This window comes from Triturus cristatus, chromosome 4_2, assembly GCF_964204655.1.
Source record: "Triturus cristatus chromosome 4_2, aTriCri1.1, whole genome shotgun sequence".
Lineage (NCBI taxonomy): Eukaryota > Metazoa > Chordata > Amphibia > Caudata > Salamandridae > Triturus > Triturus cristatus.
The window spans coordinates 782,828,289-782,841,048 of NC_140586.1; the positions used below are offsets into that span (position 1 = coordinate 782,828,289).

Genomic DNA, 12,760 nt, shown 5'->3' on the forward strand with positions numbered 1-12,760 from the left:
ACATCTGCACATGAATGAAGAAACACTTTCACTATTGACATTTCCAGCGGTTGTCTTTTTAATAAAATGTTATTTAAATTGGTCTGATCTAAACAGATGTTCTTTTCTACTTTTAGATTGCTCTGCTGACATCTGCTGTAAATCACCTGAAGGCCAACATTAAGGCTGCTTCAGACTTGATAACCCTTCCTAACACTGTGGAGGAACTTCAGAAAGTAAGTACATTAACCTAGGGCCAGAAATTATGTGAGCGAAAGGAATGTAGTTAGATTCACTTTTGTTTTCCATCACAGCAAGAAATATTGTTGCTAGGCAAGTTGGAAGAATATGCACACTTTTAGACAACAGTTGGAATTCGCACCGCTTTCTGGAAGGCCTCTCTGACTTTGGCTTTTGTAAGAAATTGAATTATATTTGAGGTGGATGATAGTACACCACACGTAATTAAGTCACTGACATGTTAGGTCCAGTCAAAGGTTTCAGTAATTTAAATCTCAGCTCAACCACTGATAGCTATGGCACAGAGCAGAAAGCCTCAACTTAGGAAAAGTGTTAAAAGCATTTAGAAGTACCAAAACAGTTAACAAGACACAACACAATTCAAATCTCGCTCCAGTTCATAAAAATTTAGAAAAATGTAGTAAGCAAAAGGGTACTAAAATGAAAAAAATCAAACATTGGAGATTTCATAAGCTTTAGGTTAAATAGCTCCAAAAACGCAAATGGTAGTCAAGGGTCACAGTGGACAAGAACCTAGGCTTAATTTGAGGATGACCACAGTGAGCCTGCTTTGGATGCACCAGGTGGGTTGATCCCAGTGAAAGTCTGGAAGTCAAAAAGGTCAAAAACGTTCTGATGCCCCAATGCAGAATTGCTCTTCTTCAGACGTACCAGAAGTCATTAGAGGGACAAGGCTGAAGTCAAATCAGATGCCATCGAACTGTTGGTAGGATAATGTTTACAGTGGATTTCCGCTTGAGCTCTGGGAGGGAACTTTTTTCTGGTGCTCAAACGATCACAGAGGTTCCCCAATAAGGCCCCCAGGAACTCTGGGAAAGAACTTACAGAGGCTCAAGGTTAGGGCAGAGGCCAACAGCAGGGTCCTGTCCAGGTCCAGTTGCTTCTAGTCAGCTGGGTGCTTTAGGAAAAAAGGTTCTTGAAGCTTGTTGAGTCCCTTTAGAGACACAGGTGGTCAGCCAACTGAGTCTTACAGTCCACTTTGTCCTGGCAACAAGTGGGAGCAACTCCAGCCCTTCAGGACTCGAACAAATCTCAAACAGCAGGGTCAGTCCTTCTGTTCTTCTGCAGGTCCGTAGAGTGTTCTAAGGAGGTTGTGTTGCGGTGTCACAGGTATGTCTGATCTCTGATAGCAAATTGGGAGGGGGGGAGGGGGAGGGGAGAGGAGGGCACTCCTAACCGGAGGGGTAAAATTTCCAGGAGCAAACCTACCTACGTTTTCAGCAGTTCCTGTTTGCTCTACTGAAAACAGTCCCACAGTGCTCCCAACCCTGAAAATTCATGATCCAAAAATCCTTCACTCCTTGTGCAGAGCCTGTGTGGCCATCACTGAAAACCAGTTCTGACGTGGCTTTGCTTCCACTGGGTTTGGTGCCAGCCTGATAATGGGGATAAAGACTGGGCCTTTCTAGGTGGGCCTTTCTAGGTGCTACCTAACATTTACTTGTGACAGGGCAGGCCACTTTGAAGTTAATTAAGATCCTAGCCCCACCCAACTGGTCTTCCTACCAGGGGAAGAAAACACTTCCCCACTCCCAAGCCATTGTACCTGCTCTAGGAGTAGTTTTCATACCGCTTTTACTTCTCATTCAGGCCAAGTTCAAGCTGGGTAGTGACTGGGGAGCTTATGCAAAATAGACCCCGGCAGCTTCAGGCTGGTAAAGGTAACCTTCTAAAAGGTACAGTTCCAGTGTATTTAATAAAAATGTTGGCTTCACCATTAGATAGAATTTTTAGTAACTATGAAAATAAGTCCTTACATGGTACAGGTCAAAAGGTATAGATTGAAGTGTAAAATCTATATTTGGATTCAGATTTCGCCTTTGGTGCGGAACAGGGCAGTATATAGCGCTGAATAAAAAGGCATACATAAATGGTAGACGTTGCTATGAGCAGCAACTCATTCAGTACCTCGGTGTCCTAGTGCTTTTTATGTGGTGGGTCCAACAAAGCCAGCGGGAGGTAGGCCAGAGCAGGGAAGTAAAACAGGCCGCAGCAGCCAGAGTAGGGCAGGAAGAGGAAAGCAACACGAACAGCAGGAGAAGGGGGGAAGGGGCAAGTAACACAACTGACAATGTAAACACGTGCACTCCTATGAGGCGCTTCGACAGCAAGGAAAAAGTAGCTCCAAAAGCCCAAGTAGTGGATGGAAACAGGTCAAGGAATTAGTACTCGGGCCATGCTCCAGCGGAGGGCCAAACACTAGAAGAGTAGGTGAAGCTGGCACACGCTGATCAAGGAGAAGCAAGCAAATGACGGTGACAATGAAGCCAACAAATGGTAAGTAATAGACCGGTTCTAAGCCTAGGGGTGACCTTGCAACAAGGCACATTTTCTCTCAGTATGTTTTTTTCACATTTACCAGCCAGGCAGGTATCCTGTCTAATTACCAAGCAAGAATTAAGAGTCGTCTTCCTACTGGCTGCACAAGTGCACAGGCAATGTTGAACGCTTTCATATGCTGTTAGTGAACGGTTTTCATTTGACCTACTTTGTCGCATCCTCAATGGTCCCAAAATCTTGTCTTTTACTCTTGTGATCAGGAGTGTTTATTTTCTATTTTCTAGGGAAACTACAAGCCACTGCGTGCAAAGTGCTTTTACGTCACTCATTAAACGTACTCCTGATAATAAGGTGCTGGTTGCCCATGCTGATCCTGCATGTAAAGTTTCTTCACCCCTTTCTATCTCTCCAAGAAAGAAAATGACCCGAAGATTCAAAGTTATTAGTATTGAGGGATTTTGAATCAGAGCGACATCAAACTCTTAGATTATGTGTAATGTCGATGGGCAAAAACGGGCTGGGTGCCTTTTATAAAGCTGAGAGGCATAGAAGCATTTCAAGTGTGACACCTGGATGGAAACTGTTACTGTGCCCATGGTAAGATATCGTAAGGTGGAAGGATTGTGTTGCAGGGTTGGGGAGCAGGTAGAACGGGTTAACCAAGCATGGTTGGTTAACCCCTAAAGATAAGTCGGTTCTTCTATGGGTATTGAAGAGGTTTAGTAGAACAGTTCATTGGCTTATGATGGTCGATGATGGCTTGAGAATTGGAACAAGAACAAACGAAAAAGCATTTGGTTAGATTGTGTAGGCAAAGCTTCCATAAACAGTGAAGGGCAGAATGAAGAAGGGCTATAAAAGAGTAAACTGTAAAGAGTGAGAGAGGATTACTTAGGTCTGTTATTCCTCTTCCTCCTGTGACATCAAAATGTGTAAGCTGGCAAGGTTCATCATGTCTGTTGCCAACCGAAACATAAGTGGGTCGAGTGGTCTTTAATTCTCTTATTTGTTCATCTTGTTTATATTGTGAGAGGAGCCTGTGAGTCCACTAACTCTTACCGTTCTCCCTGGTGTTGTAAATTGTGCAATCTCTTCCCTATTTTAACTTTTGAGTATGGTTGCGAATAAAACTACACATTTTATCCCTCTGCACTGGAAGCATTTTTTTTCATTTTCCTTCATTGCTTTTTATGCAGTGGTCCCATGCAGCTATTCATTTATCAGCCTTTTCTTTTTCTAGCAGTTGTGAAGTGCTTAATTTCATTTTTGGATTTTGAAGAAATTTGCACATAGGGCAAAATTTGCTTAGACTGGGTCAGAATGGCTTCAGACGTTTGACAGCTTGCATGTTCTGATTACATCCCTTTTTTGGGGGGGTTCCTTCCAGTCCCATTTCTCAACCTTTTCAGGATTCTCAAAAATGCATACATTAGCGGCTCTAAGTTTGCCTCCAGTCAGTTTATAGTTCAGCAAAGGTTATCATAAAAGTCTGTTATAATTTACAACTTTTCTGATACCTAATCCTCTCAATTTTGTTCTCATTTGCTGTGCCTCCCATGTCATTCTCCCCTCCAGGTTGTCCGCTCTGGCAATGTTTAGTCCAGCTTCCTATTTAGGTCTTTTTTTTTGTGCAGTCATGTAATTGCATTGACAAGCAATAGAGGCTATCTACAGCCATGTTGCAGTGTATTTGGGGCTTTGTTTTCCCCTTTTTCACCATTTTTGGAGTTGGCCTTCAGGTATGGGAGGAGTAGTTTTCTTCCTCTTGGTTTCCCCCATTCCTACCCATGGTTGTATAACTTTATTTGGATTCCACTCACTTTACTATGGCTGTTCACTTTTGAGTAGCTCCTGTGTGCTCTCCATTTTGCTCTGGCGGTGGCATTCCCCAACGTTCTGCATTTTTTCCTTCCTGTGTTTAATTACACTCCAAAAAAGTAGCCTTTTTTCTTAGGAACTTTGTGGTTTCAGCTGGGATTCACCAAGTTCACATTCCCCTTTTGCTCACCTCCTATGCTTGGGTCTTTGCACTTCGCACAACACTTTCTGTGGTTTATCCACTCCTGACCCTCTTTTCTTTCCAGAAAGCCTCTGTCCATTTTGTATGAGGCCAGCGATCCTCTTCAGTGCTCTTAAACTCCTGTGCTCCCTCCAGGTTGTCAGAAATGTGTACCTCTGGGAACTCATTTGCAGCTATGTCACGAGTCAGTCAGGCTTTAGGTTTTTGTGGCGAAGAAGAACTAGCTTATCCCCACTTGTTTCACCTCGACCAGATATTGCTGTAGGAGAAGCAGGTAAGGGATGAACAGAGTCTGTGTTTTAAAAAAAAATGTGTTTGAGGCATATGAGCTGTAGATTGTATACTTAGCATAGATCGTCATCTGGTGTTGGGCTCGGATGTTTGCAGTTTGTTTTTGTCGAAGAAGTCTTTGTTAGTCACGAGATAGGTGACTCCTCCTTATGGTTACAGTGCGCATGGGCATCAAATTAGTCCCCAGATTGTTTTTTTCCGCCATCAGGTTCGGATGTGACTTGCTGCGCTCCGGATCGGTATCGCTATCGAAACCCCCTTTGATGCGCAATCACTATCACTCGACGGTATTGTCTCGATCGCGTTCTTCTCTTTTCAAAGCACATCTTCTACATTCGAAAAAACTTCGATAAACTTCGACGCGGGCCGTTGGGTCTACCCGCGCCGATCACAACAGAAGTCGAACGAACGGACTCCCTTCAAGAAATGTCCCCAGTGAGGTGCTAAATTCCCACACTCAGACCTACACCCAGTGTGTAATCTTTGCCTCTCTCCAGAACACCGAGAGGATACCTGTGAGGCTTGTCTATCTTTCAAGTCCAAGAAGACCATTCGTGATCGTCTGGCTCGACGCCACGAAATGTCCTGAGGAAGCGGCTCCATTCCGGACATCTTCCATGCAGGCCCTGACAGCTTTTCGGAACAAGCCCAGGAGGAACAGGTCTCAGTCTCTGAAGCAGATGACTCCGACGTCGAAGACGCAGTCACCCCAGCGGACTGTGAGTACCGAGACCCCTGCCCCTCTCAAACCCATACCAAAGGCTCCGATAACACCTTCGCCACAGGGCCCAGGTCCACACCGGTCGAACATTTCAGATGCCCCGCCCTCAGGCCCGGCTATGAAAATCAAACACAAACCTTCCGGCTCTAGCCAAATGCACTCCGGCCCCGAAAAAACACCTCTGGCACCGAAGTCCGAGCCCTCCGATATGCCACTCCCTCCTCCATCGGCACCGGATAACCCGCCCTCGCCGAAACAGTTGAAGGACAAACCCTCAGAGCTAAGGCAAAAGGATAAAACTTCGACTCCGAAAACCAATCCAAGGATAAACCTGCGACGCCTAAACACCCAAAACAAAAGTCTTCTGAGCCGAAACAACCTACACCGAAGTCTTCGGAGCGGGAAAAAGCTGCCAAACTGGACACTGTCCCTATGCCTAAACAGTCTAAGACTCCTCATGCGAAAAATCTTCGGCACCGAAAAAGAACACCGGATCCGAAGAACTTTTTGTACCGGATCCAAAACAGAAAACAAAAATATTCTTCCAAAGACTAGTCATATTCTTTCCGCACAACCTAAAAAGAGGAAACTGGACCATTTGCAAGACTCACCAGTTCCTGCTAAGAGAATAGACATGGGGACTAACACCTCTCCACCCCTACACCTCCTCCTCCACCTATTGATCCCAATCTACTGATCTCTCCAGTACACTCTCCAGAACACACTTTTCCACGTTCACAACCAGACGATAGTGATGATGGAGATGGGGACAGACAAAGGGATGAAAATAAAGTTCCACAACAAGGTAATGATGATAATGATTATCCCCCACATGAGCCAGATCCATGGAAGGACTATAATACAGATCCTGACTTAAACAACGACCCAGATCTTTACCCCTCTAAGCCATCCCCACCAGACGATAATGTAGGTTTTGCCCAACTAATCAATAGGGCTGCAACTTATCACTGGGTAAATTTACATTCGGATCCTGTTCAGCCACAAAAAAATCTCACACGTCCTACCAATGTTAAAAGGTTTAATTAAACACGCACCAGAGGTGTTTAAAGACCCTGTTAGGACTAACGTTCTTAACCCCAGGATAGACTAGAAATACAAAGCAGCTCCCAGTGACCCCATATACATTAAGGGTCAACTTCCTTTAGATTCCCTGGTAGTAGCCAATGCGTGCAAAAGGGCCAACTCTCAAGGTTCGGGTGACACCCCGCCGCGGATAAAGAATGCAAATGCATCAGGCAGAACGTATGGCATCTCAAGCTGCAAACACACAAGCTCTCTTGGCAAGGTATGGTCGGGCTCACTATGATGAGCTGGGGAAGCTCATTCAACACTTAACAGAGGAATACAAAGGCAATGCCAATTACCTCATACAGGGAGGCAAATTAATCACAAACACATCATTCAAATGTGCTCTAGACGCAGCGGACACCGCGTCTCGCGCAATCCATATTAGTGGCGTATTGTTACGCAGGCATGCTTGGCTCAGGATATCTGGATTTAAACAAGAGGTGCAAACCAGTATCCTTAATTAGCCCTTCGACCAACAGCACCTCTTTGGCCCTGCAGTGGACACATCTTTAGAAAAGATGAAGAAGGACACGGAAACTGCTAAGTCTATGGGAGCCTTGCAGTTATCTTCTCCTAGAGGCTACTTTCGACGCTCCTTTTATAGGGCTGGCTCTAAAACCAACACACTAGAGCACCCATCCTCATCCTACAAAAGCCCCAATCCGAGCTACTTTTCCAAAGGATACTTTAGGGGAGGTTACAGTGGTAACAACAACAAGGGCAGAGGCCGGGGTAATAACACCTTAAGCTCCCCTACCACCAAGCAGTGACTTCATTGCGCTTCCCCCTGACCATTCCACACCTGTCGGGAGACGCCTTTCACAGTTCCTACCTGTCTGGAACTCCATCTCTACAAACAGGCGGGTAAGACAAATTATCCAGTATGGCTACTGCCTGGAACTGACATCCAGTCCCCCACACATTCCTCCCGGACACCGTCCAATGTTCGCTGAACATTTGACTCTCCTCAAACAGGAGGTTCTCTCTCTACTACACAAACATGCAATAGAACCAGCTCCCTTACCCCAACAGGGCACATGGGTTTACCCACTCTACTTTCTGATTCCAAAAAAGGACGTCTTTCTCAGGGCAATTTTAGACCTCAGACCCCTAAACTTCTACATCCAATCAGACCACTTCCACATGGTCACTCTCCAACAGGTGCTCCCACTACTTCAACAAGGCGACTTCCTCTCCACTCTGGATCTAAAGGACGCCCACTTTCATATTCCTATTCACCCCTCTCACAGAAGGTATCTCAGGTTCATGGTGGGCGGACAACTTTATCAGTTCAAAGTCCTCCTATTCGGAGTAACCATGGCACCAAGAGTCTTCACCAAATGCCTCAAGAGTGGTAGCAGCTCATTTAAGAAGGCAACACATCCATGTGTTTCCTTATGTGGACGACTGGCTCATAAAAGCCAAATCTCACAACAGTTGTGTACAGCACACACACAGGACTATCCATCTACTTCACGACTTAGGTTTCACATTAAATTTCGCCAAGTCTCACCTTCAACCATCCAACATACAAAAGTATCTAGGGGCTACTCTAGACACCTCAAAAGGTCTAGCATACCCCAATCCAGGCAGGGTTCCCTCCATGCAGGCTCTAATATTACAATTTCGGCCTCAACACTAATTGCCTGCTCGAGTGTTTATGCAGTTAATCGGGATGATGGCTTCTTGCATCCTCATAGTCCCTTACGCAAGACTCCAAATGCGTCTCTTGCAGGAATGCTTAGCACATCAGTGGAACCAGGCTCCAGGTCAGCTGACAGATCTGGTGTTGGTGGACGGCTGCACACATCGCTCTCTGCAAGGGTGGAATACACAGAACCTTTCCAAAGGGCGGCCGTTCCTCGACCCTTTTCCACAGATAGTACTAACAGACGCGTCACTCACCGGCTGGGGAGCTCATCTACAAAGTCAAACTGTTCAGGGCTTATGGACCCCTCGACAGAAACAACTCCACATAAATCACCTCGAGTTACTAGCATTCTTTTTAGCACTAAAGTCTTTCCAACACTTGCTAATAGGCAAAGCTGTCCTAATACGTACAGACCGCATGACAGCAATGTATTACATTCAAAAACAGGGTGGAGACACACTCTCTCCAACTTTCACGCCTAGCGCAAACTATATGCAGATGGGCTATTCCTAAAAAGATATACCTCCTTGCGGAACATCTCCCAGGAGTACACAATCAGATCGCGGATCTGCTCAGCCGACAAACACAACATATCCATTCTTTCAAATGTGGGGACACCCATACATAGATCTGTTCGCCACACATCACAACGCAAAATGCCCAAGCTTCGCCTTCAGGTAGCCACACCCATTGTCCAAAGGCAATGGGCTATGGATGAACTGGCCAGACAAATTTGCTTACGTTTTTCTGCCTCTCCCGCTCATTTCGTTAGTTGTTTGGAAACTCAAACTGCATTCCCTCACAATGATCCTAGTTGCTCCAACATGGGCCCGACAACCATGGTCCACAACCCTCTTGAAACTATTAGTAGTTCCGCATCAAAAGCTACGCCTCACCCAGAACCATGGAGAGATGAGACATCCATATCCCAATCAACTCAATCTTACGATCTGGCTCCTGAGGTCCTAGAGTTTGGCTACCTCAATCACCCACCAGATTGTATATTCGTCATCAAAGAGGCTAGACGTCCTTCCACAAGAACATGCTATGCAGCAAAGTGGAAGCAATTTGTTGTTTATTGTACAAATAACAAAATCAACCCACTAGATGCTTCCATTCAAAACATTATCTGTTATCTCTTGCATCTACAACAATGTAATTTGACATATACATCTATACGGCTACATCTTTCTGCAATAACCGCTTACCTCCAAAACGGACAACACTTGTCTTTATTTTGAGTTCCTGCTATCAAAGCGTTTATGGAAGGACTTAAAAGAATAATTCCACCAAGAGTTCCACCTTCCCCAGCCTTGAACTTCAATATTATCCTTACCAGGCTCATGGGTCCTCCGTTTGAACCTCTACACAAATGTGAGTTACAGTCCCTCACTTGGAAGTTAGCCTTCCTGGTAGCTATCACATCCCTCAGAAGAGTTTGTGAACTCCAGGCATTAACCATACAAGAACCATTTTCCCTTAACCAGACTCAGTGGCAGAACATGCTCTTCATATGCCAGATGTCAAAAGGGTGTTACTAGCTACATAGAAAGAACTAAACCTTTTAGAAAGACTAAACAACTCTTTGTATCTTTCTCCCCACCTCACAAGGTCAATCCCATTTCAAAAACAGGAATTGCAAGATGGATTGTTAAGTGCATCCAAATATGCTAACTCAAAGCTAAACCCACGCTAACCATTCCCAGTAGAGCTCATTCCACACGCAAACTAGGGGCTTCTATGGCATTCTTAGGGAACATTCCCCTAGATGACATCTGCAAAACATTATTGTATAGATATGCAAAGCAACGAGCTAGTGTTGGCCAGGCTGTATTGAGAACACTTTTCAGACCACTGCAACGGATACAGGTTGCCACTGCTAAGGAGGAAAACTGCATCTAGTCTATTCTAAAGTATACAATCTACAGCTCCTATGCCTCGAACGGAAAATGCTACTTACCAGTGTGCATCTGTTCTTGGCATGTAGAGTTGTATATGCCCACCCACCTCCCCGGATACCTTTATCCGATGCAGTATTATCTTACTTGGATACCTCACAAATGGACATCCTTTTCGACTTTCCTACTAACTCCATCATTACCCTTTATAGCGAAAAACAATCTGGGGATGGAGTCGATGCCCATGCGCACTGACACCATAAGGAGGAGTCCCCTATCTCGTGACTAAGAAAGACTTCTTCGACAAAAAGGAACTGCAAGCATCCGAGCCCAACACCAGATGGCAATCTATGCTAAAGTATACAACTCTACCGCTCTACATGCCAAGAACAGATGCATACTGGCAAGTAGCATTTTCCTTTGTGTATCTCATCCTGGTGATCTTGGAGTTGGCCATGAGCTTATCCGGTCAAGGCAAAAAATGTAAGCATGGATCAAATGAATATCTAAATTAAGCTGGTATGCTGGTAAATATAGCACTATTGCTGCAGCATCACTCAATAAATGCTGCATTTAATAACATTCTGCATGTTGTTTTAAGTGATAATGGAAGATAGTTTTGTAAAGATCCCAGATATAGCAGCACTGCTGCCACACAAGTGAATCTTTTGGTGTTGAATATAATTCAGACTTACAGTGCGCAGTGGAAGCGGCAAGTGTATTGAAATATGGTGCACCGTGGGCTGTCGGGGAGATTGCTCTTATGTACCCAACATTCTCCATGTTTCTGAAAATCACTTTGACAATCTGTTCTCAACCCTTGGAATTGAAGCATATCATTTATAGAGCGTGATTTGTGAATCCCTCAATGGGACAAACTTTGTAAACTCCAAGTGCGCTGCTGAGCCAACAAAATGACAGGCTAGAATTAATTCACTTTGTTTTTGTTTGTTGTCCTTTCCAGAGCGTTGCAACAATAGGAAGCACCCTTAACAGTGTTCACCATGATGTTGAGACAATGCAGGCTGTTGTGGAAGAACAGAAGAAGAAAATGGAGGTTTTGCAAAATAATGTGGTAAGCAAATCCATTTGCGTCCACCATTTATACTTTTATAGTCATGACCAGGCTGGATGTTTGGTTTGTATAATATTAACAGTGTGATGGTGGTATTCTTGCAAATGAACTGTTTGAAGGTGTCTTGCACCTCACTATTGTAATGGTGCAGGTTCTGTTTTCTGAACCTAATTGATTATTATACTTATCCTAGCACTCTGTGAGACACGAGGGGTTCTAATCTGATCGCAGTAGTTACGTGTGTGATTTGCTCGATTTATAAAAACTGTTTTTTAAAATTGTTACTTGCTCATAGCCTGTTTTTAATAACGTTCTGACATTCCAACTAGTGCAACTGACCTCGCAGTCCCTGTCTGTAAGAGTGGGGCCGCAGCGTGTTAAAGGTCAGCGTTCTAGTTCTTCTGATAGGGGATAAAAGTCACGCTGGCATGACCGCGCATCTGTGCCCTGAGCACGCTCCGCGCCAGCACCCCTGGTTGTTCTGTGTCACATTTTCCAAATAGAACTCAGGTTATGGCGCTCAGGAGAAGTGTGTACTGCAGACTACAAATGTGTCCTATAGAGGAGGGTTGGGATAAGTTCACATGCACTGCCTGTGGCTTCCGGCTCTCCACACTTTTAGACAGTCCTTCTGCTGAGGAGGGCTGTAACACAGAGGGGAAGAGGAAGGTTGAGAAGGCTAGGGCGGATTCCTCCTCCTCAGATAGGAGCAATGCATCCAACAGCTATAACCTTTTAGGCTGTAAGGAGGGGGTGAGGCAGGAACCACTGTTAAAATGCTTACTGCTTAATATTAGATCTTTGGGCAAGCATAAGTAGTATCTTGAATGCCTGCTCCAGGTCTCTGCGCCGGACTTAGTTTTCCTGACAGAGACTTGGACTACTCAGGCCTCTGACCCAGACTAGAACAGTGCTCTTCCGGTAGGATATTCTGTGGTCAGTCAGGACAGGATAGGTAGTAAAGGAGGGGGGATAGCAATAATCCACCGCGACCACCTGAAGGTGCTCATTGATTCCATAACACAGCTGCCTGCGGAGGCAATGCGCTTTGTACTGAAAATTAATAACATCTCCACATTACATGGAATACTTATCTATAGACCGCCTGGCCATAGAGCCCCTTTTTCTCAGGCTCTACAGGCCCTCCTTGAATCTTGTATGGATTCCAATTCACTCATTATTTTGGGTGATTTTAATTACCATCTGGAACTCAACAATAACCCCGATACCAGCCGGCTTCTTGACAATCTAGCAGGCTATGGTTTTCATCAAATGGTGGTGGGTCCCACACATTCTGCCGGTCATACACTTGATGGCATTTTTGCCACTAACTCTGATGTGACACTGATCAACTCGGTCCCCCTTTCTTGGACTACCATACGGCGAACGGTTAACATTCAGTTCGCACCACCGGCTCAGCCGGATATAAATAAACCAGCCAGCATAAAAATCAGACGGTGGAATAAAATCCAAGGCACTGAATTAGAGCAGGCTC

At 45.0% G+C, this 12,760-nt stretch overlaps 1 protein-coding gene across 1 annotated transcript in view; it reads left to right on the forward strand.

Annotated features, from left to right (window-relative positions):
* The window catches only part of EFCAB14 (EF-hand calcium binding domain 14), a 322,123-nt gene that overhangs the window by 130,939 nt on the left and 178,424 nt on the right, over positions 1–12,760 (forward strand). Inside the window, exons 4-5 of the mRNA XM_085602705.1 lie at positions 117–215; positions 11,155–11,265. Of these exons, the coding sequence (XP_085458831.1) occupies positions 117–215; positions 11,155–11,265 (210 nt within the window). The remainder of the gene's footprint in view (positions 1–116; positions 216–11,154; positions 11,266–12,760) is intronic.